The following is a 19,684-nucleotide window of genomic DNA, read 5'->3' as shown; positions in this document are numbered from 1 at the left end:
TCCCTAGCCCTGTCCCTGTCTGCAGCCCCTCCTGTGCCCCATGTGCCAGTCTGCAGTCCCTGTCTGTGGGAAGGTTTGTGTGATGCTTGGTACAGTACCTTCCATGCCAGCAGGATGTTCATGATGGCCAGCAACAGGGTCCATTCTTGTTCCTAGTGGGGACAGTGTTCTCCTCCTTCCAGAGGATCTGTTTGCTGTGAGATTGAGTGGTCCCTGGCAGCCAGCACCTTCTGCCCGTCTTTGTTTTCTGGGCCCCAGTCAGTCTGTCCTCCAGTCCTTGGAGGTCTTCAGAGCTCTTCTCCCTCCAGGGCTATCGGTCCTTGCTGCCGATGCTGCTCACCTTCCCCATCAGGCCCGGACTGGGACAATGAAAAGGGGCCCAGGCATTTTAGACTGAGCAGTCCATGAGACTGGTACCCTCCCCGCTCTCCATCCTAACAGATCCCCTGCAGCAGCTAGTGGGAGAAAGGAGACTGGAAACTTGCAGAGCTGCGGGCGGTGAGGGGGGCCAAGAAAGAGCACAGGGGTGGTGGATAGCATGGGAGTGAGGCGGAGAGCACTGGAGGGGTAGAGAGCAGCCGGGCTGAAAGCATTGGGGGGTGTAGAGCTAGGGGGGCAGAGAGTAGGGGGGAGCTGGAGAGCACTGGGGGAGCAAGAGAGCACTGGTGTGGGGTGGCAGAGAGCACTGGGGGGGCAAAGAGAATGGGGACGGAGAGCATAGGGGCTGGGGTGCATGGTGGGGTGGAGAGCCGTAGGGAGAGGAGCCAGGGAGCACATGTGGGGGTGGGAGAGCGCAGTGTGGCAGAAAGCACTGGGAGGAGCCAGGGAGCACATGGGGGGCAGAGAGCACTGGGGGAGCTGAAGAGCACTGTGAGGGGGAGCTGGAAAGCATGGTGGAGTGGAGAGCATGGAGGGGCAGAGAGCAGTGGGAGGGACTGGAGAGCACGGTGGGGTGGAGAGCATAGTGGGGAGCTAGAGAGCACATGGGGGTGGGCAGAGAGCACTGTGTTGGGGTGGAGAGCACTGGGGAGGGGAGCCAGGGAGCACATGGGGGACCGGAGAGCACGGTGTAGTGAAAAGCACTGGGGGGAGCCAGGGAACACATGGGGGGGCAGAAAGCAATGGGGGAGCTGAAAAGCAAGGTGAGGTGGAGAGCATGGGGGGGGTCGGAGACCAGAATGTGGTTGAGAGCCTGGTGGGGTGGAGAGCACTGGGGGGGAGCTGGAGAGCACGGGGGCCGGAGAAGATCATAGGGGGTGGAGCAAGGGAGCACAAAGGGGGACCGAGAGCATGGTGGGGTGGAGGAGATCGTGGGGGCGGAGCCAGGGAGCACATGGGGGGACCGAGAGCATGGTGGAGTGGAGAGCACAGGGGGGGCCGAGTCAGGGAGCACGTGGGGGAAACCGGAGAGCACTAGGGAGGGGAGCCAGGGAGCCCATGGGGTGCAGAGAGCACTGGGGGAGCTTAAGAGCACTGTGTGGGGAGCTGGAAAGCAAGGTGAGGTGGAGAGCATGGGGGGCGGAGATCAGATGGGGGGCTAAGAGCATAGTGGGGTGGAGTGCACTGGGGGGCAGAGAGCAGATGGGGGACCAAGAGCATGGTGTGGGGTGGCGAGCACAGGGGGGCCAGAAAAGTTCATGGGGGCAGAACAAGGGAGCACATGGGGGACCGAGAGCATGGTGGGTGGAGAGCACAGGGGGGTGGAGGAGATCATGGGGGCGGAGCCAGGGAGCACATGGGGGGACCGAGAGCATGGTGGGGTGGAGAACACAGGGGGGGCCGAGACAGGGAGCACATGGGGGGAACTGGAGAGCACGGTGGGGTGGAGAACACTAGGGAGGGGAGCCAGAGAGCACTGGGGGAGCTGAAAAGCACTGTGTGGGGAGCTGGAAAGCAAGGTGAGGTGGAGAGCATGGGGGGCAGAGATCAGATGGGGGGGCTAAGAGCATGCTGGGGTGGAGAGCACTGGGGGGGCGGAGAGCAGATGTGGGGATCGAGAGCATGGGGTGGGGTGGAGAGCACAGGGGAGCCAGAGAAGATCATGGGAGGGTGGAACAAGGGAGCACATGGGGGGGACCGAGAGCATGATGGGGTGGAGAGCACAGGGGGGGCCAGAGAAGATCATGGTGGTGGAACAAGGGAGCACATGGGGGGACCGGGAGCATGGGGTGGGGTGTAGAGCCCAGGGGGGGCCGAGAGCATGGGGTGGGGTGGAGAGCACAGGGGTCAGGCTGGAGGAGACCATGGGGGGGCAGAGCCGGGGGCAGCAAAAAAAAGCTGGATAGGAGGAGCGGCGGAGCCACTGCATATAGAAGAATTGATCTTTCCATATACCTCCTGCAGCCGGCAAATACTAGTCCCCCCCCCCCCTTGCAAACATTTAGCGGCTGCAGGAGGAATATGGAAAGATCAATTCTTCTATATGCAGCGGCCCTGCCGCTCCTCCTTTCCGGGAGAATAGGAGGGCTGCATGGCCAGGCACTCACTTTCTCTCCGGACGGCCTGGCAGCATCAGAAGATCGGATCCATTGAAGCCCCTTCACAGTCATGGGGCTGCGCTGCTGGGTAGTTTCTGTTCCTGACTACTAAACTGAATAGGCAGTAGGGTCAGGGGTGAGTGGCGCGGACTGAAGGAGCAACCCAGCTACCTCAGCAGTTGTGTCCCTTATGGCTACCCACGTCCCGCACGCCTTGCTGAGATCTTACCTGGAGTCGGGTGCTGGCACCTAGAAGTCTTTGGCATCCTGCTCCCCGCACCTGCTGCCACCAGACCGGGATGCTCCATGATTTGCCCAGGGGGTCCTCAGGCAGTGCCCGATTGGTCAGTCGATCCTGGCTGCGGGGGGGAGGGGAGGCGGAGCCGCCGGCGCCGACATTAGTATTGATCAAATAGACGGCTGCGAGGCTTTAGGCGGCCGCCTAATTTGCCTAATTAGAGAGCCGCCTCTGCTTGTACATCAGAATATTGAGATGAATAAATCACCCACCAATTTGGGTGAGGAGGAGAATGATGTAACAATCAACCAGCAAGCCTCAACCTTGGCTAGCCCTGATATTTTGACTATTACAAGTCCTGAGTTAGACCCACCTAGGGAACATAATACTCCCTATAAAACAACAGCTACTCAGGGCCTAACCATTTTCCCTTTTCCCACAAACTCCACCTCACTTATTACTGACCCCTAAACTCCACCTCACTTACTACTGACCCCTGATCTCTGGTTCACTTACTACTGATCCCTGAACCCTGGTTCAATTACTACTGACTCCTGAACTTTGGTTCACTTACTACTGACCCCTGAACTGTAGTTTACTTACTATTGAACTCTGCCTCTCTACTAACCCCTAAACTCTGCCTCACTTGCTACTGACCTCTGAGTCATTTCTGAGCTCTGCGTCACTTACTATAGAGTTCAGGGGTCAATAGTGACACAGAGTACAGAGTGAAGTTATAAGTGACCCTCTGGGGGTGATTTACTAAGAAGAAGGCACTGCACCAGTTCATACATTAATTGGTGCACTGGAAAAGTCATTAATTGAGCGAACCGACGCACATTGAAACGCAAATAACGATAATAAATAACCGCATATGTAAACTGCAACTGGCGCTAGGGTGACTGCGTTTTTTTTTATAATAGCGCGCGCCCAATACAATTGGTTAATTTCATCTCATTGGATGTGTCTTGTTAGGCAATTAGTAGGTGTACTCAGTTAATTAACCCTTTTGATGCTAATCTTATTCCTATCACTTCTAATATATCTTTGAAATGTTTTTTTTTTCTTTTATTACCTAAATCTTTCAATACATTACTAAGAACAGAGAAGTGTTTCTAAACCCAATAAATTATTATTTTCAGATCTTGATCTTTAAAGGTGACCATACACTGCAATCAGATCTTAGATTTACTGCAAGAGCCTGTTTGATTCCCTATATTTTGAATGAATTGTTCAAGTGCGTCTTCCTATTACCTATTTTGCTTAAATATCGAGTTGTACAGAGATTGACCAATCAGATTGCATAGTGCATGACCATCTTAAGTGCCAAATTTGGAATTTACAGTCAGGTCCATAAATATTAGGACATCGACACAATTCTAATCTTTTTGGCTCTAGTCACCAAAACAATGGATTTTAAATTAAACAAACAAGATGTGCTTTAACTGCAGACTTTCAGCTTTAATTTGAGGGTATTTACATCCAAATCAGGTGAATGGTGTAGGAATTACAACAGTTTGTATATGTAGCTTCCACTTTTCAAGGGACTTTTTAATGGGACAATTGGCTGCTCAGATGTTCCATGGCCAGGTGTGTGTTATTCCCTCATTATCCCATTTACAAGGAGCAGATAAAAGGTCCAGAGTTCATTTCAAGTGTGCATTTGCATTTGGAATCTATTGCTGTCAACTCTCAATATGAGATCCAAAAAAAAGCTGTCAAGCCATCATTAGGCTGAAGAAAACAAAACAAACCCATCAGAGAGATAGCAAAAACATTAGGTGTAGCCAAATCAACTGTTTGGAACATCCTCAAAAAGAAAGAACGCACCGGTGAGCTCAGCAACACCAAAAGACCCGGAAGACCACGGAAAACAACTGTGGTGGAAGACCAAAGAATTCTTTCCCCGGTGAAGAAAACACCCTTCACAGCAGTTGGCCAGATCAAGAACACTCTCCAGGAGGTAGGTGTATGTGTGTCAAAGTCAACAATCAAGAGAAGACCTCACCAGAGTGAATACAGAGGGTTCACCACAAGATGTAAACCACTGGTGAGCCTCAAAAACAGGAAGGCCAGATTAGAGTTTGCCAAACAACATCTAAAAAAGCCTTCACAGTTCTGGAACAACATCCTATGGACAGAAGAGACCAAGGTCAACTTGTACCAGAGTGATGGGAAGAGAAGAGTATGGAGAAGGAAAGGAACTGCTCATGATCCAAAGCATACCACCTCATCATGTATGGCTGCCAATGGAACTGGTTCTCTTCTATTTATTGATGATGTGACTGCTGACAAAAGCAGCAGGATGAATTCTGAAGTGTTTCGGGCAATATTATCTGCTCATATTCAGCAAAATGCTTCAGAACTCATTGGACGGCGCTTCAAAGTGTAGATGGACAATGACCCGAAGCATACTGCGAAAGCAACCACTTGCTGAAGACAAAACTGAAGGGAAAATGCCCCAAGAACAAGCAGGAACTGAAGACGGTTGCAGTAGAGGCCTGGCAGAGCATCACCAGGGATGAAACCCAGTGTCTGGTAATGTCTATGCTTTCCAGACTTTAGGCTGTAATTGACTGCAAAGGATTTGCAACCAAGTATAGAAAAAAATGAAAGTTTGATGGATGATTGTTAATCTGTCCCATTACTTTTGGTCCCTTTAAAAAGTGGGAGGCACATATACAAACTGTTGTAATTCCTACACCGTTCACCTAAATTGGATGTAAATTAGAGGTGCTCCCGTTCAACCCATGCAATTGCATGTACGTTGCTTAACATTTACTAATATTTGGGCCGCACAGTGAAGAAACGCATGTGAACGAGCGCAACAGCCGCTTGTACACGCGCACTGCTTACATTGATCTCACGCAGTTCTAAATGTACTTGCAGGCACAGCAGGCTTTCTCTGAAAAAGTTACTTTCTCATTCTATTTTGGGCATATTTGTTTCTTGGGCAGTTGTTACTAAATTTCCTCACATCACCCCATAACATTGGCACCTCCATCTTCTGTCAATATTGATTTGGAGATGCCGTGCGCCATGTCCATGGTGGCGCACAGATTGCATTCTCCCATGTGCCAAGATCGCTATAATAAATGGGGGATTCGCACTCTGTTACCGGCACACCATTTCGTAAATACGGAAATGTGCGTTGCGCCTCGCCGCACGCCTCTACTGATGGCGCACGGCTTTCGTAAATCACCCCCTCTGTCTCTCATTTCTGCACTGCTTACCTGCGTTCTCCATCTCCCTGGACTTTTTTTCATAGTACTCAGAATACTGCAGCTCTGGCTCTTCTCCCCTTTCTCCTATTCGCTAGTCCTGTAGGTAGAGCTAAATTACAGCTACTCATAGCCCCGCCTACTTGACCTGGGAATAGGAGCGGGGGGGGGGGGTATGGTGAGCTGCAGTTGCAGTATTCTGAGTAATGTGAAAAATCCAGGGAGAAGAACAGAAGCCAATCCTATTTCCATGTCTCCCATACAGCTGAGCTTTTCTCAGGCAGCTGTGAGGGGAACGATGTTTATGTCGTGATTGGTTTATAGATCCTCCCCCACTGCCACGCGGGGCCTTAGCACCCAACCTTTTCCTGGTATTAAAGACAGTCACAATCAATCATAGCCCCGCCTACCTACTCCCTTTGCCTCCCCTAAGTACCCGACACCTTCCTTTCATAGCAAACAATGTTTCCTCTGAAGCTGCCTATGAGAGGCACAGCTGGAGGGGAGACATAGAACAGTGTTTCTCTGGAGCCAAGTGCTGTAACCTGTCCCGCCACTGGGACCCAGCAGTTGGGAGGCATGTATGTGGAGTGATTAGGATGTGCCCAGGCACACCCAGTGCACATGCCTATGGTCACAGGAATGCAGAACGAAGTGCACTCCTGCACTATGAAGATCCAAACTGCCCTTTTAACAAAATTAATCTAACATTTTAAAAAAAAATCTATCTATATGAATACATTTGTGATTCTTTTTTTTTATAAATTCTTTATTTAGAAAAAAGATATACGGTGGTACAGGAAAAAAAAAAGAGAAAAAAATACAACAATGTTTATACAATAGTTCACAAGGAGTCATACCAATTACTCCTACATCATGGTGACATTTGTGATTCTAACAGTCCTCAACGAAAAAAGAAAAACATCCAGGTTTCCCATCCTCCTATGCACATTATTGCTGATGGGTATACAGTGTGTGTGTGTGTTGCTAATTTTTTAGGGTGTGTATAACAATAAACATGGTATTGATGCTGGGGTAATGAAGATGAGCATGAAGTAAAAATAATTGCAGTACGGTCCTAACTCTACCCTGCAGAATCTTAGGTTTCTAGGAAAGCTGCTTCTTCTCTCCTGCTGTCTTTTCTGGTTTTGAAGTACTAAGGCTACTATATCCAAATTACTAAGCGTAGTAAAATAACATAATAATGTCACAATATTATATAAAGCTACTTTTTTTCAAAAATTTCTTTAGGTTTACATCATTTTACACGGTGAAGATGGTGTATCTGAAACCCGAGAGCTTTATTGTCCCGACAGACCTCTGTTTGAAAGAAATTCAAGGAATGTATTTATAATGAGGTAATGTAGAATAGCATACTGTATAAAAATAGTTTCAAGTGGAGTGCTGCACAATGGTTACCATTACAAAAGGGAGGGTGAATCTCAGGACAGCAATATACTACAGAAGTTTTAACCCTTCCTCACATAATCCAAAACTAAAAGATTTGGCTGGATTTTTCAATTTTTTAATACATTTACATTTTAATATTGGGGTTTGACTAAACCATCATGTATTATAATATAATGATAGTTCAATCATTTAACAGAGGTGGATGAACTCACAACAACATGCAGATTTTTGAAAAGTAGAACAAAAGAATATGTGCCTGTGTTGCTCATAATAACCAGCAACCAATTTGAATTCTCTGGTTACTTTTTAGTAGCATAGTTAGGGTTTAGAACTTTAAACCACTTCAGCCCTGGAAGGATTTACCCCCTTAATGACCAGGCCATTTTTTGCGATACGGCACTGCGTCGCTTTAACTGACAATTGTTTGGTCGTGCGGCGTTGTACCCAAATAAAATTGATGTCCTTTTTTCCCACAAATAGAGCTTTCTTTTTGTGGTATTTGATCACCTCTGCATTTTTTTATTTTCTGCGCTATAAACAGAAAAAGACTGACAATTTTGAAAAAAAAAAACAATATTTTTTTACTTTCTGTTATAACACATATCCAAAAAAAATATTAAAAAACTAATTTATTCATCAGTTTAGGCCAATATGTATTCTGCTACATATTTTTGGTAAAAAAATCGCAATAAGTGTATATTGATTGGTTTACGCAAAAGTTATCGCGTCTACAAACTATGGGAAAGATTTATGGACTTTTATTTTTGCGATTTTTAGCAGGACTGCGTCATTGGGGCGGACAAATCTGACCCTAAGTGACACTTTTTGGGGACCAGTGTCATTATTACATTACATTACAAGTCAGCGCTGAGACCACAACCAACTCTCAAATGTTCACAGTCTATATAGAAAAAGTTCTTTTGCTCTAGGTGCTGCAGCTCTCTCAAAGATCCATTGGGTGGCGGACTTAATCTGAAATATGCAAGGTAAACAGAGCGCACGGCTGCCCTATTGTAATTCCGTTTTAGTGATACAAATGCAAAATCAAACAATAGAGGATTGCACTCACAAACATGGGACTTAGATCGCATGTACAGCAGGATGTATGTCTCCCTTTCTGGCCTGTATAACTGGGTTGGCTCCCAAGAAGGAGTGGTGATGGTATGAGAAGTCACTGCAAACTCTGTTTCCTCCTCACGCCAGGCTGTGTCTGCTGTAGGGCACACGCACAGTCCAGCCGGCGCTGCGTGACATCACTCGTGGCTGGAGAGGAAGGACAAGGTGAGTGAGATGTCTCCTCTTTAGCTAACAAAAAAACGGTTACCAAGACTACATGTTTCCACGCCTCTGAAACATGTAGTCTTGGCAACCGTTTTTTGTTAGCTAAAGAGGAAACATCTCACTCATCTTGTCCTTCCTCTCCGGCCATGAGTGACGTCACGCAGAGCTGGCTGGACCGTGCGCGTGCCCTACAGCAGACACAGCCTGACAAAACGAGGAAACAGAGTCTGCAGTGACTTCTCATACCATCACCACTCGTTCTTGGGAGCCAACCCAGTTATACAGGCCAGGAAGGGAGACATGCATCCTGCTGTACGTGCGATCTAAGTCCCATGTTTGTGAGTGCAATACTCTATTGTTTGATTGTAGAATTGGAATTACACTAGGGCAGCCGTGCGCTCTCTTTTCTTAGTATATTACTGATCAATGTATAAATTACACTGGCAGGGAATGGGTTAACTGTGTTCCCTGGGTACAGGACCATCGTTTTTAAGGCAGGGCAAAAGGGGCAGCTGCCCTGGGCCCATTGTCGTGGGGCCGAAAGCAGCTGCCTCATACTTGCCAACTTTCCCAGTTTAAATTTCCTTATCCCTTGAAGTTTTAGTCCCCTGCAGTGTCTAGATATCTCACTGTAAAGTTCTGTTGCTGCTGCCCAGCTCTGCCCTATACAGATGACTCACCTGCAGACCCTGTGTTTACATGTAAATAACCTGCATTGATATGTAAATAGCGGCAGCTCTAACCACTTAAGGACCAAGCCTCTTTCTGAGATTTGGTGTTTACAAGTTAAAAACATTTTTTTATTCTAGAAAATTACTTAGAACCCCAAACATTATATATTCTTTTTTCTAACATCCTAGAGAATAAAATGGCGGTCGTTGCAATACTTTCTGTCACACTGTATTCGCGCAGCGGTCTTACAAGCGCACTTTTTTTGAAAAAATACACTTTTTTGAATTAAAAAATATGACAACAGTAAAGTTAGCCCATTTTTTTTATATTGTGAAAGATAAAGTTACACCGATTGAATTGATACCCAACATGTCACGCTTCAAAATTGCGCCCGCTCGTGGAATGGCAAAAAAACTTTTACCCTTAAAAATCCCCATATGCAACATTTAAAAAATTCTACAGGTTGCATGTTTTGAGTTACAGAGGAAGTCTAGGGCTAGAATTATTGCTCTCGCTCTACTGATCGCAGCAATACCTCACATGTGTGGTTTGAACACCGTTTTCATATGCGGACGCTGCTCACGTATGTGTTCGCTTCTGCATGTGAGCGCGGCGGGACAGGGCACGTTTAAATTTAAAAAAAAAATTCTTATTTATTTTACCTTTTATTTTTTATTTTTACACTGTTGTTTAAAAAAAAAATGTGTCACTTTTATTCCTATTACAGGGAATGTAAACATCCCTTGTAATAGAAGAAAACACATCACAGGACCTCTTAAATATGAGATCTGCGGTCAAAAAGACCTCAGATCTTATATGTACACTAAATTAACAAGTAATGGCACTTCTGTGTATCTGCTAAAGTGCAGCATGTTTCTGTGGTGTCAGGAAAGCGATTTTGCATGTATTCCCAACACATACAAATGTGAACGCAGGCTAAATGTCTCAGTTACATTGGTGCTCAGTGTAAATCTTCTCATTACATTGGGGCTTGGTGTACAATCCTTTTATTCACACTAGTGGCCAGTGTGAAGGCCCCCCTTACATTGGTGGTCAGTGTAAATCCCTCTTTTCATTGGTGGTTACTTTAAATTCTCCTATTACATTAGTGGTCAGTGTAAATCCCCATTACATTGGTGGCCAGTGTTAAAAATTCTCTTTATATTGGTAATCGTTAAAAAAATCCAAACTTGCATTTGTGGCCGGTGTAGAAGTGTCACCTTACATTGGTGGTCAGTACAAATCTCCTCGACAATGGTTGTCAGTGTAAATTCCCCCTTACATGGAGGTCATTGTATATCCCCCTTACACTGGTGGTTGGTGTAAATGCTCTTATTACATTGGTGTCAGTGTAGAAATCCCTCTTTTCTATTGGTGGGTGGTGTAAAATCCCCCCATTACATGGTGGTCAGTGCAAATTCCCCCTCACATTGATGGTCAGTGTAAATCCCCCCTCACATCAGTGGTCATTGTAAATACCCCATTACATTGGTAGAATCCCCCACTATATCCCTGCCAAAGATTCACGGCTTTGCTCTACATGATTCAGAATTTGTCAGTGTACTGCCTCTTAACTAATCCCATCCCCCACCACTGCCACTGATCCCATCAACCCCCCCAGCATTGCCACTGATTCCCCCCCCCCCAGTATTGCCACTGATCCCAGGAGTCCTAGGATTCCTAAGAGTTTTCTGTGTATTGATGGGTCCCCTCATCTTCCCAGTCCATGGTGTGCAGGAAGTGAAGAGATGATGTGCTGTAACCTTTGGCAACCAATCAGTGAGCAGTAATGCTGTGCACTAACCTCTTGCAACCATAGTGCCAAGCATGCACTATGACCCGCATGCTTGGCCAATCACAGCGCTGTGTGTACAGAGAGCCGTAATGGCTTTGGCCAATTATGGCTCAGGGGGTTTAGTACACGCCCGACACTATATAAGGCCGCCTCCGTGGTGGCCTTGTGTAGTGTGTTGCTTGCGGTGGAGACTGGAGAGAGATAGATAGACAGAGAGACAGTGTCATTTGATTTAAATTAGATAGAGTAGGCAGGTCGAGTCAGCTGCACTTACAGTGTATTGTGTGTGTGTGTATATATATATATATATATATATATATATATATATATATATATATATATATGCATCCCAGGTGTTGTGTGTATATATATATATATATAAATAATACACTGTATTTAGATTAGCTAGATCCTGTTCTTCTCTTCCTAATATACTGACAGGCAGGCGGGTGTTTTTACAGTATTTTCAGTCAGTGTACTGTATACCCTGCATAGTTGCACCTACAGTATAGCTACCTGAAGCCAGGTGCTTGTGTGGGCTCTTAACATATTTCCAGTTACTGTACTGTGTACCCTGCACAGTTGCACCTACAGTATAACTACCTGAAGCCAGGTGCTTGTGTAGGCTCTTGACCTATTTCCAGTTACTGTACTGTGTACCCTGCACAGTTGCACCTACAGTATAGCTACCTGAAGCCAGGTGCTAGTGTAGGCTCTTGACATATTTCCAGTTACTGTACTGTGTACCCTGCACAGTTGCACCTACAGTATAACTACCTGAAGCCAGGTGCTTGTGTAGGCTCTTGACCTATTTCCAGTTACTGTACTGTGTACCCTGCACAGTTGCACCTACGGTATAACTACCTGAAGCCAGGTGCTTGTGTAGGCTCTTGACGTATTTCCAGTTACTGTACTGTGTACCCTGCACAGTTGCACCTACAGTAGATCTACCTGAAGCCAGGTGCTTGTGTAGGCTCTTGACGTATTTCCAGTTACTGTACTGTGTACCCTGCACAGTAGCACCTACAGTATACCTACCTGAAGCCAGGTGCTTGTGTAGGCTCTTGACGTATTTCCAGTTACTGTACTGTGTACCCTGCACAGTTGCACCTACAGTATAGCTACCTGAAGCCAGGTGCTTTTGTAGGCTCTTGACATATTTCCAGTTACTGTACTGTGTAACCTGCACAGTTGCACCTACAGTATAGCTACCTGAAGCCAGATGCTTGTGTAGGCTCTTGACGTATTTCCAGTTACTGTACTGCGTACCCTACACAGTTGCACCTACAGTATAGCTACCTGAAGCCAGGTGCTTGTGTAGGCTCTTGACGTATTTCCAGTTACTGTACTGTGTACCCTACTCAGTTGCACCTACAGTATAACTACCTGAAGCCAGGTGCTTGTGTAGGCTCTTGACGTATTTCCAGTTACTGTACTGTGTACCCTGCACAGTTACACCTACAGTATAACTACCTGAAGCCAGGTGCTTGTGTAGGCTCTTGAAGTATTTCCAGTTACTGTACTGTGTACCCTGCACAGTTGCACCTACAGTATAACTACCTGAAGCCAGGTGCTTGTGTAGGCTCTTGACGTATTTCCAGTTACTGTACTGTGTACCCTGCACAGTTGCACCTACAGTATAGCTACCTGAAGCCAGGTGCTTGTGTGGGCTCTTGACGTATTTCCAGTTACTGTACTGTGTACGCTGTACAGTTGCACCTACAGTATATCTACCTGAAGCCAGGTGCTTGTGTAGGCTCTTGACGTATTTCCAGTTACTGTACTGTGTACCCTGCACAGTTGCACCTATAGTATAGCTACCTGAAGCCAGGTGCTTGTGTGGGCTCTTGACGTATTTCCAGTTACTGTACTGTGTACCCTGCACAGTTGCACCTACAGTATAGCTACCTGAAGACAAGTGCAGGTGTTCTCATACTAATAATACTACAGGCAGGCAGTTGATTCTGCTAGCTGCAATATAATCGGTGTGTATATATATATATATATATATATATATATATATATATACACCCCAGTTTTGTGCAGCTACATCTCACTGCAGGCCAATAGTATGTCTGGAAGGCCAACAAGGAGAGGCAGACAGTCACAAGCCAATAAAAGAGGGCAAGCAGGCTCTGTGTCTAAAGGCAACAGTGCTGGTCGTGGACGCGGTGCATCCTCATCAGCACGTGGCCGTGGGACACGCTTGGCCTTTTTTTCGGCAGCTGGCTGTGTTGAGCCGCAACATGCGGAAGACTTGGTCGAGTGGATGACCAAGTTGTCCTCATCCTCTCTCACCCTGGCTCAGGGTACTTTGTCTGGCAAAGCAGCTGCCAACGTGGCCTCTATCCTCGGCTCAATGGCATCAGTGACTCCTTCCCTAGCCCCACTATGTCCTCCTGAGGAGTCCCCCGAACTGTTTGACCACAGTGTTGGGTACATGCTCCAGGAGGATGCCCAGCGTTTTGAAGGCTCCGATGATGGTACTCAGCTAGAGGAGGGCAGTAACGTGATCCCAGACAGAGGGGGTGCCCAGGAAGGACAGCAATCTGGCAGTCATGTTCCCCCTGCCACAGCATACTGCCAGGTTTGCTCCAGTGATGAGGAGGGTGGGGATGATGAGGTCACTGACTCCACGTGGGTGCCTGATAGGAGAGAGGAGGAGGAGGAGGCACATCACCAACGAGGCAGGATGCCCTCCAGGGGCCAGCCTAAGGGCAGCACACTGACTGCATCACATCGCAGAGCTCCGCATGTGCAGGGCACTACTGTCTCAGCGCGTTATTCCAAAAGTTCTTTGGTGTGGGCCTTTTTTGAGACGACTGCATCAGATCCCACAGCTGCTATTTGCAACATATGTCTCAAGCGTATCTCGTGTGGCCAAAACATCTCTCGCTTGGGAACTACATGCTTGACCAGACATATGTTGACTTGCCATGCAGTTCGTTGTCAAGCGTACCTAAAAGACACACACCAAAGAACAAAGAGGACCTCTCCTTGCTCATCATCAGCTGGGATCTCCAACCCCACTATACCTTCAGTCCTCTCTGAGACCTGCACTGAGAGGAATGAAGGTGTAGAATTAGGTGTGTCACAGCCAAGTACTTGCGGGCAATCTGCTATTGGTACACCGAGGTTAGATTGTACCAGGCAAATTTCCCTGCCCCAGCAGCTGCAGCGCAGAAAGAAGTTCGCTCCCAGCCATCCACACGCCCAGCGGTTGAATGCTAGCTTGGCAAAATTGCTAGCACTTCAACTGCTACCTTTTCAGTTGGTAGACTCTGCCCCCTTCCGTGAGTTTGTGGAATGTGTGGTTCTTCAGTGGCAGGTTCCCAAACGCCACTTTTTCTCACGGAAGGCGATTCCGGCTCTCTACCGGCATGTCTTGGCCTCGCTGGACAGGGCGGTCAGCGGTAAGGTGCATATTACCACTGACTCATGGTCCTGCAGGCATGGACAGGGACGTTACCTAAGTTTCACGGTGCATTGGGTGACTCTGCTGGCAGCTGGGAAGGATGCAGGACAAGTTGCAGTAGTATTGGAGGTTGTCCACCACCACGCCTCCAAAAAGCCACTACTGGTGATTCTGACACACCTCTCTCCTCCACCCCCTCCTCTTCTTCTTCCTCCATGGCCTCTTCCTGTGCTTTATCCTCAGAACCAGCGGTGCTCCTTAGGCGTTCAAGGGGCTACGCAAGTACGCAGGCCAAAAGATGCCATGCAGTGCTTGAACTGGTGTGCTTGGGGGACAGGAGCCACACTGGGGCGGAGATTCTGTCAGCTCTGCAGGGGCAGGTTCAGAGGTGGTTGACCCCACGCCAACTTAAGCCAGGAATGGTGGTTTGCGACAATGGCACCAACCGCCTCTCCGCCCTCCAACAGGGACAACTGACCCATGTGCCCTGTTTGGCTCACGTCCTTAACTTGGTGGTGCAGTGGTTCTTGAGCAGGTACCCGGACTTACAGGATGTCCTGAGGCAGGCCAGGAAAGTCTGTGTGCATTTCCGTCGGTCATATAATGCCAGTGCTCGGCTGGCAGACCTCCAAAAGGAATTTAACCTGCCCAAGAACCGCCTAATCTGTGACATGCCCACCAGGTGGAACTCAACGATGGCCATGCTGCAGCAGCTGCACACGCAGCAGAGGGCCATTAATGAGTACCTGTGCGACTATGGCACCAGGACAGGGTCAGGGGAGCTTGTTTTTTTTCCCCACGCCAGTGGGCCATGATCAGGGATGCATGCACTGTCCTGTCACCATTTTAGGAGGCCACGAGGATGGTGAGCAGTTACAGTGCATGCATCAGTGACACTGTCCCCCTTGTCCACCTGTTGGAGCACACGCTGCGTGGAATAATGGACAGGACACTTGAGGCAGAACAGAGGCAGGAAGAGGAGGACTTCCTTAGCTCTCAAGGCCCCCTTTATCCAGACAGTGTTCCTGCGTGCCCGCCAATCACACAGGAAGAGGACGAGGAGGAGGATTGTGTCAGTATGGAGGTGGAGCCTGGCACTCAGCATCAGCAGCAGTCTTTAAGGGATCATTTACAGTCCCAAGAAACCCATGGACTTGTAGGTGGCGGGGAGGAGGTGGCTGCGGATCATGACGTCCTTAGTGACCCAGAGGACTCCGGACTGAATGCCTCAGCAAACCTACGCTGCATGGCCTCCCTGATCCTGCAAAGCCTGCGGAAGGATCCTCGTATTCGTGGTATCAAGGAGAGGGATTGTTGCTGGCTGGCAACCCTCTTTGATCCACGTTACAGGAGTAAGGTTGCAGACCTTATCTTGCTGTCGCAGAGTGAGCAGAGGATGAAACATCTTTGGGAGGCCTTGCAGAAAGGTCTGTGCAATGCGTTCCCAGAGACTGGGAGGTTACAAACTCCTGTTCCTGGACAACATGTTGCCGAGGCTTCGGTCAGTCAAAGAAGGAGCGGTGGAGAAGGTGGCTGTCTGACCAATGCGTTCAGACAATTTTTTAGTCCGCAGCCCCAAGGTATGATCAGTTCCAGCAACCATCGCCAGCGTCTGTTTTACATGGTGCAGGAATACCTAGGGGCAAGATCTGACTTGGACATCTTTCCCACCGAAAATCCTCTGGGTTACTGGGTCTTGAGGATGGATCACTGGCCAGAGCTTGCACAGGATGCAACTGAGCTACTGGCCTATCCTGCATCCAGTGTTGTTTCGGAACGCACAATCAGTGCTGCTGGAGGCTTTGTAACCAATCACAGGGTGCGCCTGTCCAGCGACTCGGTCGATCGACTGACCTTCATAAAAATGAATCGGTCTTGGATCACCACCAGATACCAAGCACCTGATGCTGATGTAACTGAATACATTTTTTTGAAATGTCAGATCCCTTCAAGACTGCCTATGCTGATGCTGAGTGACTATCCTGTTATGCTGAGTGACTATCCTCTTCCTCCTCAATGATCATGCTGATAGCTTGTAAGAATGTTTTTGTTTCTGGGTGCCTCCACCAGTGGCTAAGGACTAATTTTTCAGCCCCTGTTTAACAGGGGCGTGTAATTACAATTTTTGATGCAATTCTTTGCAGCAGGGCTTGTTCCTGCGCTCCAACTAGAGTATCTGTGAGGGGTTGCAGTTCTGTGGCACCAGCACCGGTGCCTAAGGCCCAATTTTTCAGCCCCTGTTTAACAGGGGTGTGTAATTACAATTTTTGATGCAATTCTTTGCAGCAGGGCTCGTTCCTGCTCTACAACTAGAGTATCTGTGAGGGGTTGCAGTGTTGTGACACCAGTGCCTAAGGCCTAATTTTTCAGCCCCCGTTTAACAGGGGCGTGCAATTACAATTTTTGATGCAATTCTTTGCAGCAGGGCTCGTTCCTACGCTCCAACTAGAGTATCTGTGAGGGGTTGCAGTGTTGTGGCACCAGCACCATTGCCTAAGGCCCAATTTTTCTGTCCCTGTTCAACAGGGACATGTAGTTACAATTCTTGATCTAATATTTCACAGCAGGGCCCGTTCCAGCGCCCACCAAGAGTAACTGTGAGGACTTACAGTGTTGTGGCACCAGCACCACCACCACCACCAAAGGTCCAATTTTTCTGCCCCTGTTCAACAGGTGCATGTAATTACAATTCTTGATCTAATATTTCATGGCAGGGCCCGTTCAAGCACCCATCAATAGTAACTGTGAGGACTTACAGTGTTGTGGCGCCAGCACCACCACCATCACCAAAGGCCCAATTTTTCTGCCCCTGTTCAACAGGGGCATGTAATTACAGTTCTTGTTCTAACATTTCACAGCAGAGCCCTGTGAGGGCTTACAGTGTTGTGGCAACACCAACACCTAAGGCCACAATTTCTGCAAAGTATATAGGGCAGGCCCTTACTTTCAAACATCCAACTTACAAATGACTCCTACTTGCAAACGGAAGGAGACAACAGGAAGTGAGATGAAATTTACCCCTAGGAAGGGAAATTTTCTCCTGTAAGAGTTATTATGGGAAAAACGTTAATCCTTTCCACTGATGCTTTATCACCAATCCCTGTTTCACTAAAAACCCCACATTTTCTAAAAACATTTGTCATTGTGGCAATAAGTGAGGTGAAATCTTCTGAAGAGGAACACAGACAGCAAAAGAAATGTCACGGGGGTGATAACCCTTCCCTATGTTTTCCAAAAAGCTTAAAAATAGATTTTTTGGCTGGAGCTACACTTTAAAAATGTACCAGTTCAAAATTACAAACAGATTCTACTTAACAACAAACCTACAGTCCTTGTCTTGTTTGCACCGCCTGTATACTGCTGTTCAGAGTATATAGGGCCTTCCCCTTAATATCCATACAAGACCCAAAGGGCCTGGTATTGGACTGGGGGGGGGGTACCCATGCCGTTTGTCTCATTGATTTTCATCCATATTGTTGAGACCCGACATTACATTAAAGCCGAAAGCAGTTTTAAATGACTTTTATTCCTTTAAAAATGTCATTTTGTGCAGGGACTGTTCTAAGCACGGGAACCACGCGTCACTTTACAGGCATAATATAGACACCCCCCAGGTAAGATATTTAAAGGAATATTTCACCTTTTTTCACTTTAAGCATCATTAAAATCACTGCTCCCGAAAAAACGGCCGTTTTTGAAACTTTTTTTGCATTGATACATATCCCCTGGGGCAGGACCTGGCCGGGTCACCAAACCCTTTTTAGGACAATGAATGCAAATTAGCCTTTAAAATTAGCACTTTGGATTTTGAACGTTCGAGTCCCATAGACTTCAATGGGGTTCTAACGTTCGTGCGAATTTTCGGTCCGTTCACAGGTTCTGGTGCGAACCAAACTGGGGGGGTGTTCGGCTCATCCCTAATTGTGGGACGCTGCAGTGTTTTTTTAATGAGGGAGCTGCAGTATCTGCATCCCTTTAGTAGGCACTACTTAGGAAGTATCTCACCAAAATATGAAATTCCTATTGCAGGGGATGCCTAAAATGTGACTTGTATCTTCGTGTCAAATTATGGAAAAAGCTATAACAAAAGCAGGACCATTTTATACAGAATGCCCCCAGGTTGCCATATTGCATTGACATTTTGTTTATATTTTAGCAGTTACAACATCTGCATATTGAATGGAAAAGTAACTTTAAAGTGATACCAAGGTCTCGTTTTTTTTTTTTTTATTTAAAAATAATAAACATGTCCTACTTACCTGCTCTGTACAGTGGTTTTGCACTGAGCAGCCCAAATCCTCCTCTTCTCGGGTCCATCGCCGGCGCTCCTGGCCCCTTCCTCCTGTTGAGTACCCCCACAGCATGCAGCTTGCTATAGGGGCATCCGAGCCTAGCCACTGCTCTGTGTGTCCATTCAGACACAGAGCTTCAGTTTGTCCCTGCCCCCTCTCTCTCCTCATTGGCTAACTGACTTTGACAGCAGCGGGAGCCAATGGCATCGCTACTGTGTCTCAGCCAATCAGGAGAGAGTGTCCCACCTGGCCAAGGCACTCATGCACATCGCTGGATTGAGATGGGGCTCAGGTAAGTATTAGAGGGGCTGAGGCACACTGAAGGGTTTTTATCTTAATGCAAAAAACCTTCTGCATTTGGAATCACTTTAAATAGCAATACAAAATACCTTGTGTAAGCATATTAGATGCTATTTTTTTTTTGTAATGAAAGTGGAGTCTTCCCTTAAATAAAGTTTTGTTAAAGTGTAACTATAGGCAAAAAAAAACAAAATAACATTTATGATACAATCTGTCCCTAGCACACAGCAGTTGCCCCTGTTTTATCACCTGTTGATCTGCCTGTAGATCCATTAATTTTCTACTTCCTGCAATAGGGTGACAACGCTGTTCATTCTGCAGTGGAATAGTACACCAACATTATCACCAAGTGGACAAATTAGACATGTTGTTTTAAATAGACTATAAGTAAGAGACAAACAAATTTCAAAGAAAAGTATGGGTTTCATTTTTTTTTTATAGAATCATACCTCGGTGGGTGCAGCATCCATGCGATGCTGCATCTATCCCCTGGTGCCTCGGGACTAAGATCTGAGTGATCGGACACCGCCGATCACTCGGTTCTGACAGTTCCTCGAGCAGAGAGCTGTAGACTGTCAGTCAC

General features: G+C 47.2%; 1 protein-coding gene across 3 annotated transcripts in view; it reads left to right on the top strand.

Moving 5' to 3' along the window:
• PKD1L1 (polycystin 1 like 1, transient receptor potential channel interacting) overlaps positions 1-19,684 on the top strand; it is a 412,276-nt gene that overhangs the window by 227,471 nt on the left and 165,121 nt on the right. For all 3 annotated transcript variants that reach the window (XM_073630682.1, XM_073630680.1, XM_073630681.1), the window contains exon 26: positions 7,188-7,294. In XM_073630682.1, the coding sequence (XP_073486783.1) occupies positions 7,188-7,294 (107 nt within the window). The remainder of the gene's footprint in view (positions 1-7,187; positions 7,295-19,684) is intronic.

Source organism: Aquarana catesbeiana, linkage group LG05 (genome assembly GCF_042186555.1).
Source record: "Aquarana catesbeiana isolate 2022-GZ linkage group LG05, ASM4218655v1, whole genome shotgun sequence".
Classification (NCBI taxonomy): Eukaryota; Metazoa; Chordata; class Amphibia; order Anura; family Ranidae; genus Aquarana; species Aquarana catesbeiana.
Note: the sequence above shows the minus strand (reverse complement) of the source record. Positions and strands in the feature narration are given on the sequence as shown.